This window comes from Schistocerca piceifrons, chromosome 2 (genome assembly GCF_021461385.2).
Source record: "Schistocerca piceifrons isolate TAMUIC-IGC-003096 chromosome 2, iqSchPice1.1, whole genome shotgun sequence".
Classification (NCBI taxonomy): domain Eukaryota; kingdom Metazoa; phylum Arthropoda; class Insecta; order Orthoptera; family Acrididae; genus Schistocerca; species Schistocerca piceifrons.
The window spans coordinates 649,507,698-649,529,302 of NC_060139.1; the positions used below are offsets into that span (position 1 = coordinate 649,507,698).

Below are 21,605 nucleotides of genomic sequence, written 5' to 3' on the forward strand. Positions count from 1 at the left end.
GTTTGTCGTCATTTGCTGGCTCTGGTGGTTGTCTGTCAGGTTGTTAGGCACCCTGCGAGCACAAAGTTATGAAATTTCAACATGTCATGAATAATATTGGACACCGCACCACAGGAAATGTTGAACTGCTGCGATAAGGTTTGCAGCTGCAGATGCCAGTGATTCAAAATTGCTGCTTTAATGGCTCCAACATTCTGCAGGGTTGCAGCTGTTACTGGCCACCCAGAGCATTGCAAATCACTAAGGTTCTCACTCTCCTCCTGGAAGAATGGACACCACCTGGAGACATTGCTATGGTCCCTACAATCATCCCCAAACATGTCACACATGTTAAGGTGAATTTCACTCAGTTTATGCACTTTGACCCACAAATATGTAAATACACCTCGCTGATCTCCACAAGTCGATGACAGTAACATGCGTGCCATTCTTGTTTTGTACTTCAAGCTTCTCTCGCTAGTGCTGCACATGAAAACAAAATACTCTCTGTAGTGCAAAACCCGTCAAACAATATTGTTGAGAAATTTCAGCAGTCCATCTGCAATCCCGTGGGAGAAAAAAATACTGTGTGTTACTTTCTGATCCTGTCTCATACTTGCAAACAGAATGTAGCATTTTATGCCCTTAGAGTCCTGTCTTTTGTGCACAACACCCAGCATTTTCTACCAAGACTGTACAATAAACTGCTAAAGGAGATTAAAGAAATTGTTAACACAAACTTATTTAAAAAGGCAGTAAATAGGTACCCATTAAATGTAGCACAAATAAATAATAATAATGATAATAAAACATCCACCATTCCACATAACACTTTCACAGTATTTTTCCTCCTTTCTCCTTTTTCTAGTAGAATTACTCCCAAAGCTATGCAACATATAATACTAACATTATCTCCTTTCTGAGTTTAACATCTCATCAGTTATAGATGGATGATGACTCAGTTTTTAAGTCAAGCAAAAGAGGAAGCTACAGTACAAAAAAATTGTTTTGATGTCAGTTGATAGTGTGTGTATTGTTAAAAAACAATGTGTCTGTAATTTGTGTAGTACGTGCATGACAGGGTGACAAATGAATGAACAGTGTAGCATTAGCCTTTTACATTGTTAAATAACTTATTTCAAAACAGCTTGTACATTAGGGAAGAACAAAGTGAGGCAGCGTTGTTTAAAACAGATTGGGCTCAGATTTGGCAGAATGGAAGCTCAAACCTTCATCCAACCATCCTGATTCCTGTTTTTTGTGGTTTCCCTAAATTACTTCAGGCCAATGCTGGGACGTTTCCTACTGTAAGGTCACTGTCTCATCGTTGTCATACTAGACCTGTAAGTATGTTAATGTCTGAATATGAGAATTACTTTCTTCTTTTATTTCTTAAGTTGTAATACCTAGGCATATCCAATATCCTTGTAAAAGAGATCTACATATGAATAAAACTACTTCTATTTCTACTTCTGCTACTATTTCTTATTGTATTGATTCTTGACTTTAAGTATGAAATTTATCTCAGTCGACAATTTTGACACAGTTACATTTGTATTCTGCAGCATTCATTAGGGCAGCATTTACAACAACTATGAATAAACATACACTGGAATAGAGCAATGTGCACAGGAGCAAGAATGTGTGTCATTATCTATTTATGAATGAAGGCACCAAGGTTCTTCCCCAGCATATATGTTGCAACTTTGTCTCTAGGGGTGAATAATGTAAGTGAGTTTGCTCATTCAATGTCAACAGCCTTGTCACAGTGGTAACACCGGTTTCTGTCAGATCACCGAAGTCGAGCACTGTCGGGCTTGGCTAGCTCTTGGATGGGTGAGCATCCAAGTCTGCCAAGTGCTGTTGGCAAGTGGGATGCACTTAGTCCTTGTGAGGCTGACTGAGACTTGAATGGGAAGTAGCAGCTCTGATCATGGAAACTGACAACCTCTAGGAGAGCGGTGTGCAGACCACATATCCCTCCATATCCCATGAACCCTTCCATACCTGCATATCTGCATCCAGCTGAGGATGACATGGTGGTTGGTCAGTACCATTGGGTCTTCCAAGGTCTCTGTGTTCAGATAGAGTTTACTGAGTTGCTCATTCAGTAGTGTATGTGGGAAAACATACATCTGTTTTCTAATTTCTAATATTTCTAAGAGTTATCTTTGCACTCTTTCCCTCTATGTGGAGGACTTCTATATTTATTATGTATTTGTGGTTTTGGTCCAAGCAATGTGTGACAAAGGATGAATCTGGCTTATTTAATCTGCAGCTTCTATGGTATTCTCTGCACCTAATGCAGATTGACCTCCCGGTCTGTCCAGAATGGCAGGCATGCCACTCTTGGCAGGTAATCTTGTGAAGCAACTTTTCATGATGACCAGTTGTTTATCTTTTGAATAAAACAATCATCTGTGTAATATCTATGTAACATGGAAAAAACACAGAGAAACTCTTTGCTTTTAAAATTTTACCTATAAAAGATTAAACTATAGCAATTCCGTTTCAGTTTGTCTGCATTGTTCATTGGGTACAGAGCAGACCTTACTGCTTCAATTTTTTTATTGAGAATTTTATCAATAATGTTAGATGCAAATTAATTTAATTATAACTATTGTTTTTATTGTATTAACTTTCTGCCTTCTTGAGAAATAGGGATAGAAGGGGGAGAGTGGATCATGTGGTGGCATGCTCCATGTTTGTAGGCTGCTGGATGTTTAGAGAATGCCGGGATGAATGTGACAGTAAAGGAGTCTATCCGGTAAATTGGTGAACAAGTTAACAGATGTTAAGATTCCAACAAATGCAAAATTAGTCTCTTTTGATGTACACCTCTTGTTCTCAAGCTGTCCTATGAAATATTGTAAATATATTGTGTTACAATCATTGTATTTACACAACATTAATCCAAAAGAACAGCTGAGCATAGTTAGTAAAGCTGAATGGTGTTTAAATCAAAATTGGTTCTGTTTCATCACCCTGTCTGGCAAAAAATCTTCATGGACAAGTGGAAGATTAATTTTCTGAGAAGTAAACCACTGGCAAAACAGACAAAAAAATAGCAACCAAAAATTTAAAATTTACCAGAAAGTCTCTTTTACTGTCACATTTATCCCAACTTCCTCACAAAATTTAACAGCCAATAAACATTTAGCATTCCACCACATGAGCCACCACCTCATTTCTCTTTCCACGTCCCAAAAAGAGCATGACAAGGAACTTAATACAATAGCTACAAATAATGAATCGGTATCCAACATTATTCATAAAATTCTCATTAAAAATCTGAAGAAGAGACTGGGTATTACTGTATCCAGCTAACAATGTAGATAGACCAAAAACAAATTGGTGTAGCTAACCTTTTATATGTAAAATTTCTAATATGGTGAAACAACATTTTAATGGCACAGGGTTTCCCTGAGTTTTTCTGTGTCCTGCAGACATTAGGTAGATGTTTCTTCAATTCAAAAAATAACAAAAGGCCATCATGAAAAGTGGGGTTCATAATATAATCTACTAAAAAGTCTCAGGTCTGCCATATTGGGCAGACTGAGTGTTCAATCAGTACTAGGCTCAGAGAACACCGTAGAAGCTGGAGATTAAAGAAGCCAGCTTCTTCCTTCTTGACCATTGCTTAAACAATAACCACAAATACGTAATAAATGTAGAAGCCCTACGCTTAGAGGGAAAGATGCAAAGCTCATTCAATTAGAAATATTAGAAGTTAAAAAAAAAAACAGATGTATGTATCCTCATACTACACAACTGAAAGAGTAGACTCAGTGCAATTATTCATCTCTTCTAGACAATGTTACAACATCTACACTTGAGAAAAATCTTAGTGCCTTCATTCATAAATTCCCATTCCTGTGAACATTGCTCTGCTCCAGTGTATGTTTATTCACAGTCACTGTAAACGCTCTCCTAATGAATGCTGCAGAGAACAAATGTAACAATATCATAAATGTCAATGGGTCATCTCATTACATGCATAATTTAGCAATTTATCTGGATTCTTAAACTACAAATTATAACCGTCTGTGGTACCCTAAGATATGATGTACTTTGGAAGCTCCCATTCTTATAGAATATACGTAACTACATAGCAAAAGAGACATAATTCCATAACAAAACTTTGCAAAACCCTGAATTCTAATAACTTTTTAAAAAGCAGAAGGCATTGTATTTTTCATAGTAATAGTAAGTGTATGCAATGTTAAATTCATCAGTATTTTCTAAGTGCTTGGGAACATTTATTATGGAGCTCAGCAAGTGCTCCGAATGTGAATTTGCAAAGACTTGATGAATCTGTACATTGTCCTTGATGGTGAGTGTTCATTAGGGACAAGGGTATCATCAGGAGTGCTCTGGCAGAGAGTGATAGGACTGCTGTTATTTTCTACATACATAAATGCTCTGATGGACACAGTGAGCAACAATCTACGGAAGCTTGCTGTTGATGCTTTGGTGTACAAAAGGGTATCATTGTTGACTGACTGTACAAGGATACAAGATGACTTAGAATCTCTAGTTGGTGTGATGAATGGCAGCTAGCTGTAAAAGTAAATTATGTAAAATAATGTAAATGACTGTGACAAACTATCCCATATTTTCAAATACAGCACTAGTAATGTGCTGCTTAACAGAGTCTCATTGCTTAAATATCTTGGCGCAACACTGCAGAGCAATATGCAATGGAATGAGCATGTAAGGATTGTAGTTGTGAAGGCGAATGATCAACTTTGCTTTATTGCGAGTATTTTACAAAAATGTTGTTCTTATGAAAAGGAACCAGAGGTTATACAGAGTTTCAGGGAGAGCATAAGGGAACAATTGACAGGAATGGGGGAAAGAAATATAGTACAAGACGAATGGGTAGCTCTGAGGGATGAAGTAGTGAAGGCAGCAGAGGATCAAGTAGGTAAAAAGACGAGGGCTAGTAGAAATCCTTGGGTAACAGAAGAAATATTGTATTTAATTGATGAAAGGAGAAAATATAAAAACACAGTAAATGAAGCAGGCAAATGGGAATACAAACGTCTCAAAAATGAGATTGACAGAAAGTGCAAAATGGCTAAGCAGGGATGGCTAGAGGACAAATGTAAGGACGTAGAAACATATATCATTGGGGGTAAGATAGATACTACCTACAGGAAAATTAAAGAGACCTTTGCAGAAAAGAAAACCACCTGTATGAATATCAAGAGCTCAGATGGAAACCCAGTTCTAAGCAAAGAAGGGAAGGCAGAAAGGTGGAAGGAGTATATAGAGGGTTTATACAAGGGTGATGTACTTGAGGACAATATTATGGAAATGGAAGAGGATGTAGATGAAGATGAAATGGGTGATAAGATACTGCGTGAAGAGTTTGACAGAGCACTAAAAGACCTCAGTCGAAACAAGGCCCCAGGAGTAGAGAACATTCCATTAGAACTACTGATAGCCTTTGGAGAGCCAGTCCTGACAAAACTCTACCATCTGGTGAGCAAGATGTACGAGACAGGCGAAATACCCTCAGACTTAAAGAAGAATATAATAATTCCAATCCCAAAGAAGGCAGGTGTTGACAGATGTGAAAATTACCGAACTATCAGTTTAATAAGTCACAGCTGCAAAATACTAACACGAATTATTTACAAACGAATGGAAAAACTGGTAGAAGTCGACCTCGGGGAAGATCAGTTTGGATTCCATAGAAATGTTGGAACACGTGGGGCAATACTGACCTTACGACTTATCTTAGAAGAAAGATTAAGGAAAGGCAAACCTACGTTTCTAGCATTTGTAGACTTAGAGAAAGCTTTTGACAATGTTGACTGGAATACTCTCTTTCAAATTCTGAAGGTGGCAGGGGTAAAATACAGGGAGCGAAAGGCTATTTGCAATTTGTACAGAAACCAGATGGCAGTTAAAAGAGTCAAGGGACATGAAAGGGAAGCAGTGGTTGGGAAGGGAGTGAGACATAGTTGTAGCCTCTCCCTGATGTTATTCAATCTGTATATTGAGCAAGCAGTAAAGGAAACAAAAGAAAATTTGGAGTAAGTATTAAAATCAAGGAGAAGAAATAAAAACTTTGAGGTTCGCCGAGACAGCAAAGGACTTGGAAGAGCAGTTGAATGGAATGGACAGTGTCTTGAAAGGAGGATATAATATGAACATCAACAAAAGCAAAACAAGGATAATGGAATGTAGTCGAATTAAGTCGCGTGATGCTGAGGGAATTAGATTAGGAAATGAGGCACTTAAAGTAGTAAAGGAGTTTTGCTATTTGGGGAGCAAAATAACTGATGATGGTCAAAGTAGAGAGGATATAAAATGTAGACTGGCAATGGCAAGGAAAGCGTTTCTGAAGAAGAGAAATTTGTTAACATCGAGTATAGATTTAAGTGTCAGGAAGTCGTTTCTGAAAGTATTTGTATGGAGTGTAGCCATGTATGGAAGTGAAACATGGACAATAAATAGTTTGGACAAGAAGAGAATAGAAGCTTTTGAAATGTGGTGCTACAGAAGAATGTTGAAGATTAGATGGGTAGATCACGTAACTAATGAGGAGGTATTGAATAGGATTGGGGAGAAGAGAAGTTTGTGGCACAACTTGACTAGAAGAAGGGATCGGTTGGTAGGACATGACCTGAGGCATCAAGGGATCACAAATTTAGCATTGGAGGGCAGCGTGGAGGGTAAAAATCGTAGAGGGAGACCAAGAGATGAATACACTAAGCAGATTCAGAAGGATGTAGGTTGCAGTAGGTACTGGGAGATAAAGAAGCTTGCACAGGATAAATTAGCATGGAGAGCTGCATCAAACCAGTCTCAGGATTGAAGACCACAATAACAACAACATGAAAAGGAGACCATGTATAGAGCACTAGTACAACCCCTTCTGAAGTATTACTCGAGTGTCTGGAATCCCCACCAGGTCATATTCAAGAAAGACATCAAAGCAATTCAGAGGCAGTCTGCTAGATTTGCTACCAGTAGGTCTGATCAATAAGAAAGGATTATGGAGATGCTTTGGGAACTCAAATGAGAATCCCTGAAGGGAAGAAGAGTTTCTTTCTGAGGAACACTATTGAGAAAATTTAGAGAATCGGCATTTGAAACTGATTGTAGATTGTTGTTCTGCTGTCAATGTATATTTTGCATAAGGACCACAAAGGGAATTAGGGCTTGTTCAGAAGCTTGTAGACAATCGTTTTCCCATCACTATTTGTGAGTGGAACTCGAAAGGAAATGACTAGTAGAGGTGTGACATACCCTTTACCAAGTACCATACAGTGGTTCGCAGAATATGTATGCAGAGGTAGAGTCTGCCCTTCCATTTCATTAACAGTTTTTGGTATGGTGGACATGCCACCTCTTTTGACAACCTCTCTGTGAAAGGATATGCACTGTGTCAGATCAGGTGATCACTCAGGAGAGCCACAATGATCCAAACAACATCCTGAATAATGAGAGTTAATCCACACGCGGACAAGAAATGTCTACTGCTGAAGCCTCATCTTGTATAAAGATTAAGTAATGAAATTATGGACCTAACTGGTAATGACTTAGTTCACACTCATTCTGATTTTTTTTTTATTTAATTATTGGTTTACAAAGCCTGGCAAATCATTCACCTGGAATAAGAGCATTTCTTCCATAAAAGAAATGACCTTCCCCCTAATTGAAATGTTTCTTAACTACATCATGTATATTATACATAATTTTCATTATTAAACATATAAGTTGACCATCATTAATAACTAATGATAATTACAAAACAGGGACACAATGAGAGTACTTTGTTTACGCCTTTCACATAGAATTCCAACAACAACAGAAATTCTGTTACCTGGTGAGGGTTTTGTTTCTTGTATCTCCGTAGAACTCTCTCCCCCCATGACAGCAGTGTCTCCCAGTCTTTGGGTGGGTACCGAATCTGACTCTCTTGGCGATTCAGAAGTATTAAAATGCGTGCCAAGTCCCTCAGCACTGGCCTGGAGGGGGAAAAATCAAAATTAAACAAAAGAGCAAACATTAAGTGATGAGAGATTACATGTTTCTCACATGTTACTAATACAAACATTATATTTTTCACAGACATCACAAAATTCCTTATGGTTTCATAAAGCAGAATATTTTGTCATTCTCATATTATTAAAACAACAGGCCAGTGACACAAGATGAATGAATATGCTTAAGGGGCATGGAAAATATACTCTTATTGGTCTAAATGTTAAGTATACAGTATCTGCTCAATGAATTTTTATGTTAAGCATAAGCTTATATTAATAATGATATTATGCTCTTTTAATGCCCATGGTTGGTAGTTAGTGAATAAACATGTAACAAGCATAATTTTCATTATATTGAAAACTTAAAGAACCAATTAAGTAAACTCATTTTAATCATTTTCAGCAACTGCAAAACTAATGAAAACCAAATGTATGTTGTTTAAGAAGCTTTACTATGACTATGGTCAATGTCTGATTTCATAAACTGTCTCTTTACTTAAACAATTATCTCCATGCAGAACCTAAGTTCTGCTGTGCATGTCAGACAGTTTCATTCACTCTGACCACAAAAAATTAACACCGCTTTATCACTCTGACATGGCGCAAGTTGTGTGGACACAGACTACTCACTTACCATAATGTGTTTGTGATGTATTGTTAAAGAACTGTTTTTGATTCTATAACACAATATTTCATCAAATGTACACATTCATGAAACATTATAAAATTCATCGCCAAAACTCCTAATACAGAGATTCTGTGAATTTAAAATATTATCTAGCATAAAAAAGAGACATCCTTTGGACAAATTAGTTGAAATTCTGTTGATTTAGAAGTGATGCCATTGTCAGGACACCACTATAATGATCACAAACTTATGGCACAATACCTGAACTATTCCAACCCATAAGAAGATGTAATTCTTTGACTAAAGTCTGTGCTCTTATTGCAAGGTAACTTGGTGAAACATTAGATGTCAACCATCAAACAGTAGGGGCATTGTTGCCCAGGAACCAGTAATCACAAAACACATGCCTCATTGTCAAGGCTGCTGACATATGTTTATGCAATGGCTCTGGACTTGAAGTAGTCCATTCAAACATTGGTAGTTAAAGAAGCTTTCACCAGCTGCACATGGCTGGAAATGGATGGACAGATGGTGGCGAAAAATTTCTCATCATGTGATACATGGGGTAAATTCTGCACATCACAATAGTCTCACAGAAACTAAGTGCTTGTACTACTCTAGTGACATATCTGCCACATTTTAAACTTGGGATCCCTTTTGGTGCTATTGGAGAGGATTAAGCTAAGTGCCAGTACAAAGTTTGACACGATCTCTTCTGTCACCATCACCCTCAATAACACAAACATGTCTATCTGCAGAACTGCAGTCATGATAGTATGCATTCAACTGTAACAATGTAGCTGTTCATTTGTCTTTGTGTCTTGTTCACTTGCCTGTCGATGACATGAAACATCTACACTGATCTACGATTTGGTGAGTTGTTACCTTTACCCCTTAGTTATTTATAATGTAAAAGTGTGTTGTATGAAATAGAGGGTGGTCCACAAAAAGTAGAACATTTTCAATTGGTTATTGTGAGCTTTAGCATATATTTATACCAACATATCTTATAGATAACTGTTCTACACACTTTGCCTTTACTAAAAAGCCTAACAAATTTTTTCTTAAAAAGTACATAACATACTGTAAATAGCTTTCACGATTGATGATGCATTGCTAAAGATATTCGTGGAAGCTCCTCATTACATTCTCGATCATTTATTGAGGAATGGTCTGTATCTCTTCCCGGATAGCAGCTCTCTGTTCATCAGTATTGAGGAGTCATTGTGAAAAATTTTGTCTTCAAAATGTCCCCATTGAAATGATGCAGGGGCTGAAAGTTAAGATTATCTCATCAGCCATCGGAGAGTATTCTGTGCGGAAAGTGGTGCCTCAGTGTAGGCATTAAATTACTGACCATATGGGGTGTAGTCCCTTCTTGTTGAAATCATATCCATTTGGATGACATTATCATTGTAGCTGTGCAATAAATAAATTGTTAATCATGGTTGCATATCACTCGAAATTGACAAAAACTGGCTGGCTGTTGTTGTCTTCACAAAAATATGGCCTAATGATTCCAATGGGCTTTCGAGTAGTACACCTTTGGGGTACTCTAGACCTTTTCATGCACAAACTGTGCAGAGTTGTGTCCAAGTCATGTTGGAAGTTTTGTTTATTGACAACTAGATGTCACATGATACAAAATGTATACAAAATATATCATCCTGGTTGATTCTGTCCAGTAATGTTGAGCAGAAACTGCATTTAGTCATTTTATCTCCTGGCTTTAACTGCCTAGTCACTTCCAGCTTATAATGATGAAACTTTAAAGCCTATTTCACAACCCTCTCCAAAGAAATGCAAGTAACTGGTAATCTTTTGGAATGGTGATGGATAGATCACCATGAGCTTTGTTGCAGAGCTGCTTGAACTTATTAGGGTCTTTCTAACTGACATTTTAGGTCCTTTAAGCTTCACATTGGTTACAGAATTTGTCTCATGCCACTGTTTTATCCACCTGAATATTGTGCTGTCTGGAACATGGAAACAGCAGTCTCTTCCATGGCCCACTGCATGTTGGATAGCTGCAAAGCTCTGCACATGACAGAACTACTCCACTGTCTCAATATGCACCAGCACCGCCCAGTCTTCCATACTGTACTGAATGACATACTCTGTAAGACTGATTAGATGTGGTAGATGGCACAAGCACATCTACATCTTAGCATGGTGGCCAAATGAAAATGTACACTATCCCACGTGCCACCCTACATATTGTTCAACACTATATATTGTTCAACACATACTTCTATCAGACTTTTAAAATAAGTTTATTTTTAGTATTATCTTTAATTTACTGTACAGTTTTATTCCTTGGTGGAAAATACTGTTTTGAGTTTTGTGTTTATTCTTTCTTGGCAAATGTTAGTTCAATCTACACATTATTTCATAGTTGGGGTGAGAGGTGTTTGTGCAGTAATTATCAAAACTATTTTTGATGTGCATGACTGACTAGTAAATGTGCTGACATGGTGCTGTTAAAAAATCTTTCTAATGAACCTGATTGCCATTTTTACTTTTTATTTTTTGCTTATATTTTTATTACAGTAACTATTAATCATTCTTCAGTTAGACTGAAAACAAATTCTTCCTGCAATATATGAAAACCTATTGCACAGCCTCCCATGAAGATCAAAATGCTGTAACTGTAGACAAAGAAGATTCTACATACTGCTTGTTACATGACTGACATCTTTAGAGCAAACAACAATGTGTGACCAGTCATGTGTGTTCACAGAACTAATGTGTGTATTATGCAATTCCACATAAATAAAAGTGATTTGCAGATAACAGACAATGTTATGAAAAATAAAGATTGCTACTCACCATATAGAGGAGATGTTGAGTTGCAGACAGACACAACAAAAAGACTGCCACACACACACGCCACCACTGTCTCTGGCCACAGACAGTGGTAATGTGTGTGAGGGAGTCTACTTTAGAAACAAGCCTTTTGACCAAAATCTCACAATGTATGCCCATCTTTTTATTGTGTCTGTCTGTGACTCAACATCTCCTCTATACAGTGAGAAGCAATCTTTCCTTTTCATAATACTGTCATTACATTCTGGATTTTCCATTACACATCACAGAAATAGATATCAATGGGCATACAATGCATGATGTTCAATGTGTGAAGTTTCTTGATGTCTAGACAGATAATAAAATGGAGATGGGATCAGCTTGAGGATTTTCTGGAGAATTTCAGCTATTATGAGAGAAATATTTATTCTATTGATAACTAATCATCTTGCAGAAGACCTCTGAGGTACCTTAGGGATTCCTACACTTACGTGCCAATACATATACTCCTTAATGCTATTTTTGGTATAGGAGATGAGTGAACTGAAGATGAACTCAGCAGTTTGTAACCACAATATTAGAACTAGAAATAATTTGCACATAAAACATACATCCCTCTCTAGAGTTTCATATACTGCTGCAAAAGTCTTTAATAGGTTTACAGTGGGTATCAGATGAAATTGAGCATCCCCAAATATTTAAAAACAAAGTCAAAGAGTCATTCACCTACATACCCTGCCACAGTGACACCACTATTGAATACTACCATTGCCAATGCCCGACAGATTCCAGATCTACAACCTCCTTTCCAATTGCCATGGCCAACTATATCCTTACCCACAATTACTTCTCCTTTGGATGCATTACCTATAAACAAATCCAGGGTACAGCTATGGGCACTTGCATGGCATCATCCTATGCCAACCTATTCATGGGCGATCTAGAGGAATCCTTCCTAAACACCCAGAATCCCAAACCCCTCGCCTGGTTCAGATTCACTGATGACATCTGCATGATTGGTCCTACTCAACACAACAAGCCACCTTCCTCGATGTTGACCTCCACCTCAAAGATGGTTATGCCACTACTTCCAACCATATCAAACCTACCAAACACAAGAAATACCTCCACTTTGACAGCTCCCATCCATTCCACACATGAAGTCCCTTCCATACAGCCTAGCAACCCATGGCTGTCACGTCTGTAGCTCCTCTCATAATAAACCAATGGTCTCACTGAGGCCTTGATAGACTGTAATTACCCTCCTGACCTTGTACAAAAACAGATCCTTGCCCTACCTCTCCAGTCACACACCACCTCCCAAAGTCCCGCTGTCTGGCCACAGAGGAGCATTCTCCTCATGACTCAGAACCACCCATGATTGCAGCAAACTAAATCACATTCTCTGCCAGCGTTTTGACTACCTCTCATTGTGCCCTTAAATGAGGAATGTCCTACTCACTATCCTTCCCACAACTCCCACAGAGGTATTCTGCAACCCACCAAACCTACACAATATCCTCATCCATCCCTACACAACTCCTGCTCCCAATGTCTTAGCTAATGGCTCATATCCCTGTAACAGACCTAGATACAAGACCTGTCCTGTATCCTCCCACCACCACCTACTCCGGTCTGGTCACAAGCATCACCTACACCATCAAAGGCAGGACTACCTGTGAAACCAGTCATGTTATCTACAAGCTAAGCTGCAACAACTGTGCATCATTCTATGTGGGCATGGCAACTAGCAAGCTGTCTATTCACATAAATGGCCACTGACAAATTGTGGCCAAGAAACAGCTGGACCAACCCATTGCTGAGCAGGCTGACCGACACAATGTTCTTCATTTCAATGATTGCTTCACAGACTATGCCACCTGGATCCTTCCCACCAACACCAGATTTTCTGAATTGTGCAGCTGGGAACTCTCCCTGCAATATTTCCCATAACCCTCCGATTCAGCATCTTTGTTATTTGGTGAGTCGCAACTATCCTTTTCATAATATTGTTACATTCCATCTTGGATTTTCCATTGTTGAATCTATCCCTTTAACAGTAGAGTATTGTCTTTGTTTGATGTTACATAATACTAGCAGCTGAGAAATATAGAGGAAGCATTTTTGTTGTGCTTTTTATTTTTAATTTCCCTTTTTCTCCTCATGTACATACATACATAAAGTAATCTGCAAGTCATGACCATAGTTAGAAGTTTGAGTAATACTAGTAATAATTTGTTGTTAGTATACTTTACAGAAGTAGCCGGCAGTGGTTACACCTTCCTGTTAGTGTATAATTTGACTCATTCCACATTCCTGAAGACTGCCCTTCATGATGGGATTTACAGAACTCTATGTAAGTATGTTTGTATGTATGTATGTATGAAATGAATGAATGAATGTCCTCTAGCCTGCACTGGCAGTGAGCACATGGTGGGATGGGACATTCAGCTGTAAGCACCTGTATGCCTGAAGGACGGACTCGGTGGTAGAACCTTGCAGCAGGCGCACCTGGCGACGTGTGTCGTTCAGCATGGCCAGGAAGACTGGTGCATCAACCCGCAGCGAAGATAGCTGTCGCAGCAGTGCCGCACGTTCTGGACCCTCCGCTGCAAAATGACACATACCATACAGTCCATTTGTGTCTGTTTCATACCAAGCCAGTAATTTAGCCCAGTGTCAAGTGGTTCAGTGGCTCCTTGAAATGATAAATGGCAAGTGTGTATTCTGACATTGATTAGTTGTTAGTCAAATGCAGACTTCTGTGGAGTTTGCACTGCATGATGATTCTCTCAGAGGGACGGAATGAAGTAATAAATGTTGAAGCAATGCAAATCTTTCAGGAGAAATTAAAATGAAAAGAAGAGAAAAAGGGCATGAAAAGGTATAAGCCAAAGTTGATTTGCCTCGAGTTCTGAAAGAACTTGCGATTGAAGAAATAAAATAATACTTTTACTTACTTCTATTAGAAAAAGTATGAACTTTAATCCAGTGTACTCACACTCATCCAAATGAAGTTGTGTCTGCAAAATAACTAAATAAATTTAAGGGAATGTTGTACCTCTTTGCTACTGCACACAATATTTTACCATGATTCTCTATAATGACTATGGAAGCCAACTGTTCTGGAGACATTTTTCATTCCAGATGAACTTAGACAGTAATACATATGTCTTATCTCAATTTGTTGACCCACAACCAAAAGAGAGCACTGATAAGAGATAGTAGAATTAAAATACTTTTCTAATGAGCTCTACTAAACTAACGGCATTCAGATATGTCCAGTGGTTCTCTACTGGTGAGACAGTGTGGGTAAAGAAACTTCCTGGCAGATTAAAACTGTGTGCCGGACCGAGACTCAAACTGGGGACCTTTGCCTTTCGCGAGCAAGTGCAAGTGCTCTACCAACTGAGCTACCCAAGCACGACTCACGACCCATCCCCACAGCTTTACTTCTGCCAGTGCCTCTTCCAAACTTTACAGAAGCTCTCCTGCTAACCTTGCAGAACTAGCACTCCTGAAAGAAAGGATATTGCGGTGACATGGCTTAGCCACAACCTGGTGGATGTTTCCAGGAGTGCTAGTTCTGCAAGGTTCGCAGGAAAGCTTCTGTAAAGTTTGGAAGGTACGAGACGAGGTACTGGCAGAAGTAAAGCTGTGGGGACGGGGCGTGAGTCGTGCTTGGGTAGCTCAGTTGGTAGAGCACTTGCTCACGAAAGGCAAAGGTCCCGAGTTCAAGTCTCGGTCCGGCACACAGTTTTAATCTGCCAGGAAGTTTCATATCAGTGCACACTCTGCTGCAGAGTGAAAATCTCATTCCAGTGTGGGAAAAGCTACTAGACCATCTACTGACCACTTAATGTGATCGTATTTACTAAATCAATTTATCCACCACTCAGTTAAATAATTTTGTCTGGACATATTTAGTTACTAAACGATTCACCAATGGACTAAATTACTATTGTGAAATGCCCTTTACACGCAGTACACTTGGAGCTGCAGGAGGGAAAGCTGGTAGAGAATGTCAGTATGGATCATTTTTTCACTTATTTACTTATTTAGCTTTAAGTCATTTAATTACAGCTAGCACATCAATGTTGCAATCTCAATCAGCTTTAACACATATTTATCACAGACTAAATTTTACTTATTATGATTAATTTTCTTCTTTCTCATTTGTATTCCGTTATTTACACAACACACACAAAGTAACTTCAAATATAAAATCAACACCTAATCCTGATGGAAGGAAGATTGGGGTTTATGTCCCATAGATGATGAATGAGAGACAGATTAAAATATCGGTACAAGGATGGTGAAGGAAATTTGCTGAGGCCTTTTCGAAGGAACTGTCATGGTATTTGCCCTAAACAATGTAGGATGGGAAACTGCAGGTGACTGTGCTGCTGTGATTGCATATTACATTTTCAGAGATTAAACAATTCCTCTTCAAGAATAAACATGTTTGCAGTAACTGCTGGTGTGAAACCCTTTTGCTCTTTTGTTTCACAAAATCCGAGAGGCTGACGATGGTGCTGACTTGATATGTGTCATATTCCTTGATTTCTGGAAAGCCTCGAAAGCACTCCTTCTATGGCACTTATTGAATAAAATAAGTACTGTCAAATTAGTCCAATTGTTTGACCAGGTATGAAGACTACATGCAAACAATACGTCAGTTTTAGGGGTACACATCACCAAAAGTAAAACTAGCATTAGGAAAGTTTCAGCAAAGTGATACGTCCTGACCACATGCGAATTCAGCATTGAATGCCAGTTTGTTACCCTCTCTGCCCCTCCCATCTCTGAAATGTAACTTTCCACACACTACCCCCTCCCCCTCCCCTCTACCTTTAATGTAAAACAGATATCTAAGATTTATAACAAAATTCATTTAAAAATGTAATATAGTAATAATAATAATAATAATAATCATGATAATGATAAAAATAATAATAATTTGTTTACATCAGTACTTTGCACATAATATAACTTCCAAGTAATCACCTTTCAGGGAAATTCAGCCTCTGAAAAGCATTCGCCCAGAAATTTGAGAAGACCATGTGATACGCAATTTAAGAACAATAAAAGCGCTCTGTAAGAACTATAAAAACAACAAACCTCTCACAACTTTGGCAACAACAAAAATTACATAATATAAAATTTGTGTGTGCATTGATTATTCTCAGTATTTCACTTAGCACTATACAGGTCTGGAGACTATAGCCACACGTGTGTATATGAGGTGGAATACTGTTTCTTTCAGTCATTTCTGCCAGAATCAGAGAAGTCAGTGTTTCTGTTAGTTTTTTTGTTTTTTTTTTTTTCAGTGGAGGGTACTTCTCTTTCTGTCTCACCTTACTCAACCTACTCCATTTTTTTATCTACAATCCATGTCTGATTTCTTGTTGACAGCAGGTAGGGCTTGTATGCCCTTTCCTGGCTGGAGTGTTGTTTCCAGCCAGCCAGGGTGCAAGTTCATTCAGATGGGCAGATCCTGAGATGTGCACCTGAGAACTATCCTGTGTTAAACACAGCTTGAAATTTCTGGAGTTCCTTGCAATCTTTGAGACATTCAGTTTTCATGCTTTTAGTATCTGGAAGTTAGCTGATAAATTTGGTAATTGATATGTGTAAAAATATAAATGCATTTACAGCAAAGTTTTATTTTTCAGAAAGGGGTGGGTGGGAGGCATGACGACTTATGGTGAACCTCCTCCCTCAATGTGTGCTTGATCCTGTGACATGATCTTTGCTTTTTTCCTTTTTTCTCATCCAGTTAGGGACCTCTTCCGAGTGTAATACTTGGAAATAGTATGACCATCCTCGCAAAAATCAGAATCCCCCTGGAACGTCCCTACATCTTCCACATGTACAGAGTCTTAATGATTCTGGAGTACTCAGAAATGTGAAATACTGACTGAGAAAGTACCAGATATGAACAGCAATACTGAAGAGGATTAGGTGGAAGGAAACCTACACTTTTTGGATTCTGGTGAATACACAATATTTTGCAGTAGCAGTGGTACAGCCAATCTTGGAACTGGTTTCTTAGTATACAGGGAATACAATTTAGTGTTATCAAATTTTGAAGCCATGGACAGTAGGATATACACACTGAAAATAAAAATGGAATTCTTCAATATGACACTGATTTGAGCCCATGATCCAACAGATGAAGTGAATGAAGAGCTCTGGGTGACACAGGATGTTCGAAACATACTGAAAATATGATAAGAAATCTTCAGCTGAGACAAAAACATAAATAGATGTTTGTCTTGTATACTGCATAAAAACGAAAATGACAACAGTTTTGCATCGGCCCTGCTCACTCAGTCTCACCTCCTGTGACTTTTTTAAATTTCCTAGAACGAAACAAGAGCTAAAATGGAAGTATTCCAGAATGCAGAAGAGATGAAACAAAAATTGTTGAACATGAAAAAGAATTTACACAGACAAGAACTCTGACGTAACTGAATGTACCCCACAAACATTGGTAGGTTGATTGTGTAGCACTCTTATTCCCAAATGCTATCTTTTAATGTGTTAGTAATCAGATGTGGACTCTGACCACAATCTATTGGTTATGAACTGTAGATTAAAACTGAAGAAACTGCAAAAAGGTGGGAATTTATGGAGATGGGACCTAGATAAACTGACTAAACCAGAGGTTGTACAGAGTTTCAAGGAGAGCATAAGGGAACAATTGACAGGAATGGGGGAAAGATAAACAGCAGAAGAAGAATGGGTAGCTTTGAGAAATGAAGTAGTGAAGGCAGCAGAGGATCAAGTAGGTAAAAAGACGAGGGCTAGTAGAAATCCTTGGGTAACAGAAGAAATATTGTATTTAATTGATGAAAGGAGAAAATATAAAAACACAGTAAATGAAGCAGGCAAATGGGAATACAAACGTCTCAAAAATGAGATTGACAGGAAGTGCAAAATGGCTAAGCAGGGATGGCTAGAGGACAAATGTAAGGACGTAGAAACATATATCATTGGGGGTAAGATAGATACTACCTACAGGAAAATTAAAGAGACCTTTGCAGAAAAGAAAACCACCTGTATGAATATCAAGAGCTCAGATGGAAACCCAGTTCTAAGCAAAGAAGGGAAGGCAGAAAGGTGGAAGGAGTATATAGAGGATTTATACAAGGGTGATGTACTTGAGGACAATATTATGGAAATGGAAGAGGATGTAGATGAAGATGAAATGGGTGATAAGATACTGCGTGAAGAGTTTGACAGAGCACTAAAAGACCTCAGTCGAAACAAGGCCCCAGGAGTAGAGAACATTCCATTAGAACTACTGATAGCCTTTGGAGAGCCAACCCTGACAAAACTCTTCCATCTTGTGAGCAAGATGTACGAGACAGGCGAAATACCCTCAGACTTCAAGAAGAATATAATAATTCCAATCCCAAAGAAAGCAGGTGTTGACAGGTGTGAAAATTACAGAACTATCAGTATAATAAGTCACACTGCAAAATACTAACACGAATTCTTTATATATGAATGGAGAAACTGGTAGAGGACGACCTTGCGGATAATCAATTTGGATTCCACAGAAATGTTGGAACACATGAGGCAATACTGACCCTACGCCTTACGTTAGAAAATAGATTAAGGAAAGGCAGGCTACATTTCTAGCATTTGTAGACTTAGAGAAAGCTTTTGACAATGTTGACTGGAATACTCTCTTTCAAATTCTAAAGGTGGCAGGGGTAAAATACAGGGAATTTGTACAGAAACCAGATGGCTGTTATAAAAGTCGAGGGGCATGAGAGGGAAGCAGCGGTTGGGAAGGGTTGGGAAGGGTTGTAGCCTGTCCCCGATGTTATTCAATCTGTATATTGAGCAAGCAGTAAAGGAAACAAAAGAAAAATTCGGAGTAGGTATTAAAGTCCATGGAGAAGAAATAAAAACGTTGAGGTTCGCTGATGACATTGTAATTCTGTCAGAGACAGCAAAGGACTTGGAAGAGCAGTTGAATGGAATGGACAGTGTCTTGAAAGGAGGATATAAGATGAACATCAACAAAAGCAAAACGAGGATAATGGAATGTAGTCAAATTAAGTCGGGTGATGCTGAGGGAATTAGATTAGGAAATGAGACACTTAAAGTAGTAAAGGAGTTTTGCTATTTGGGGAGCAAAATAACTGATGATGGTCAAAGTAGAGAGGATATAAAATGTAGGCTGGCAATGGCAAGGAAAGCGTTTCTGAAGAAGAGAAATTTGTTAACATCGAGTATAGATTTAAGTGTCAGGAAGCCGTTTCTGAAAGTATTTGTATGGAGTGTAGCCATGTATGGAAGTGAAACATGGACAATAAATAGTTTGGACAAGAAGAGAATAGAAGCTTTTGAAATGTGGTGCTACAGAAGAATGCTGAAGATTAGATGGGTAGATCACATAACTAATGAGGAGGTATTGAATAGAATTGGGGAGAGGAGGAGTTTGTGGCACGGCTTGACAAGAAGAAGGGACCGGTTGGTGGGACATGTTCTGAGGCATCAAGGGATCACAAATTTAGCATTGGAGGGCAGCGTGGAGGGTAAAAATCGTAGAGGGAGACCAAGAGATGAATACACTAAGCAGATTCAGAAGGATGTAGGGTGCAGCAAGTACTGGGAGATGAAGAAGCTTGCACAGGATAGAGTAGCATGGAGAGCTGCATCAAACCAGTCTCAGGAAAGAAGACAACAACAACAACAGTAATCATGAGTAGACAATTTGTTTTTAATTGTTACCAGAACACATTTTGGCCATGTGTTGCTCATCACCAGCTGTTTTTTGTTGCATACATGTCCAAAAAAGTTATTTCCACTGTTGCTTTACTATGATGTTGTGCTGTATGTTGTTGACTGTGGAATTGCCTGTATCAGATGCAAACTAGATATATGTCATATAGGAATAATATTGTGAAAGTTTATGGGCAGTTTCAAATCGAGTTCCTGTCTTCGTGCTGAGTACTTGTAATGTTGTGATGCTGTCCTGCAATGACACATAATAGTTTCATCAGGAAATACATGAAAACTGAAACTTGGAATGCAGAAATCTTAAGTAAAACATCTGATATGCAGAGAGTATGTTGATCATTTAACTGATGGCAAAATATAGTCATGCATCCAACAAAGGCAACTCCACAGTCAATAGATTGCAGTCCAACAACAAGGATGACAACAGTGGATGTAATTTCCTCACACCCTACCCTCCCATTATCTCCAAAGAGGCTACTGCATCAATATCACATTAGACATAGTTTTTACATAATCAAATAGTTAATTTTACACTGCTTGACAAAAAAAGTAAAGCACTCAGAAAACGAGGTCGGATGTCTATGTAACTTCATACTAGCACACCTTGTTGGTGGGTCTATAAATGGTTACAGTTCCAATTTTCTATGACTGGCAGAACAGCCACCAGAGTGCATCGGTACTGTTCATGTTTAGTGTTGTTACCACACCTCATAGGATATATAGGGGTTTGAACAGCAGCACATGTTGAGTGTTCACTCTGAAGGACACAGAGACAATGCATACTGATATGAGGCAGCATTATCAGCACCTTTCAGAGTTAGAAACAGGTTTATTATGGTTCCCATTAGGTCAGATATGTGAACTGCACAATATCCAGATTTGTAGGGCATTCAGAAGTGACTGTGGGCCGGTATTTGACTCTATGAGGAAGTGAGGGCAAGCATAATCGTCATCAAGGTTCTGGTCAACCACATCTGCCCACCACAAGGGAGGATTGCCATGCTATGCACCAAGCCCATCATAACCCGTTCATATATGTGTCAGCCATCTGAGAACAAGTAATGGATTCCCTGGAACATTCTGTGTTATTCTGCACTATTGGTCGGAGACTACCAGCAGCCAAATTACAGAATTACCATTTCACATGTAGGGTGCTGGTGACAGAACAACACTAACAGCTGCATTTCAAATGGTGCCATGACCTAGAAGTATGGATTGCTGATGAATGGCATCACACTGCAGTCAGCAATGAGATGGGTTCTCCCCTACCCCAGATATCCATGCCTGGTGAGTATGGAGTGATCCGGGCAGAGGTCCCAGTCTTCCAATGTTTTGCAGAGGCACAGTGGTGTTACTCCCAGTCTTATGGTGTGGGGAGCCATTGGCTATCACATCAGGTCACTGTTATTAGCGATTGAGGGAACTCTTGA

General features: G+C 38.7%; 1 protein-coding gene across 1 annotated transcript in view; it reads right to left on the bottom strand.

The window, feature by feature from the left end:
- The window catches only part of LOC124775696, a 52,647-nt gene that overhangs the window by 10,231 nt on the left and 20,811 nt on the right, over positions 1-21,605 (bottom strand). Inside the window, exons 3-4 of the mRNA XM_047250524.1 lie at positions 13,877-14,024; positions 7,820-7,964 (exon numbers count right to left, since the gene is read on the bottom strand). Of these exons, the coding sequence (XP_047106480.1) occupies positions 7,820-7,964; positions 13,877-14,024 (293 nt within the window). The remainder of the gene's footprint in view (positions 1-7,819; positions 7,965-13,876; positions 14,025-21,605) is intronic.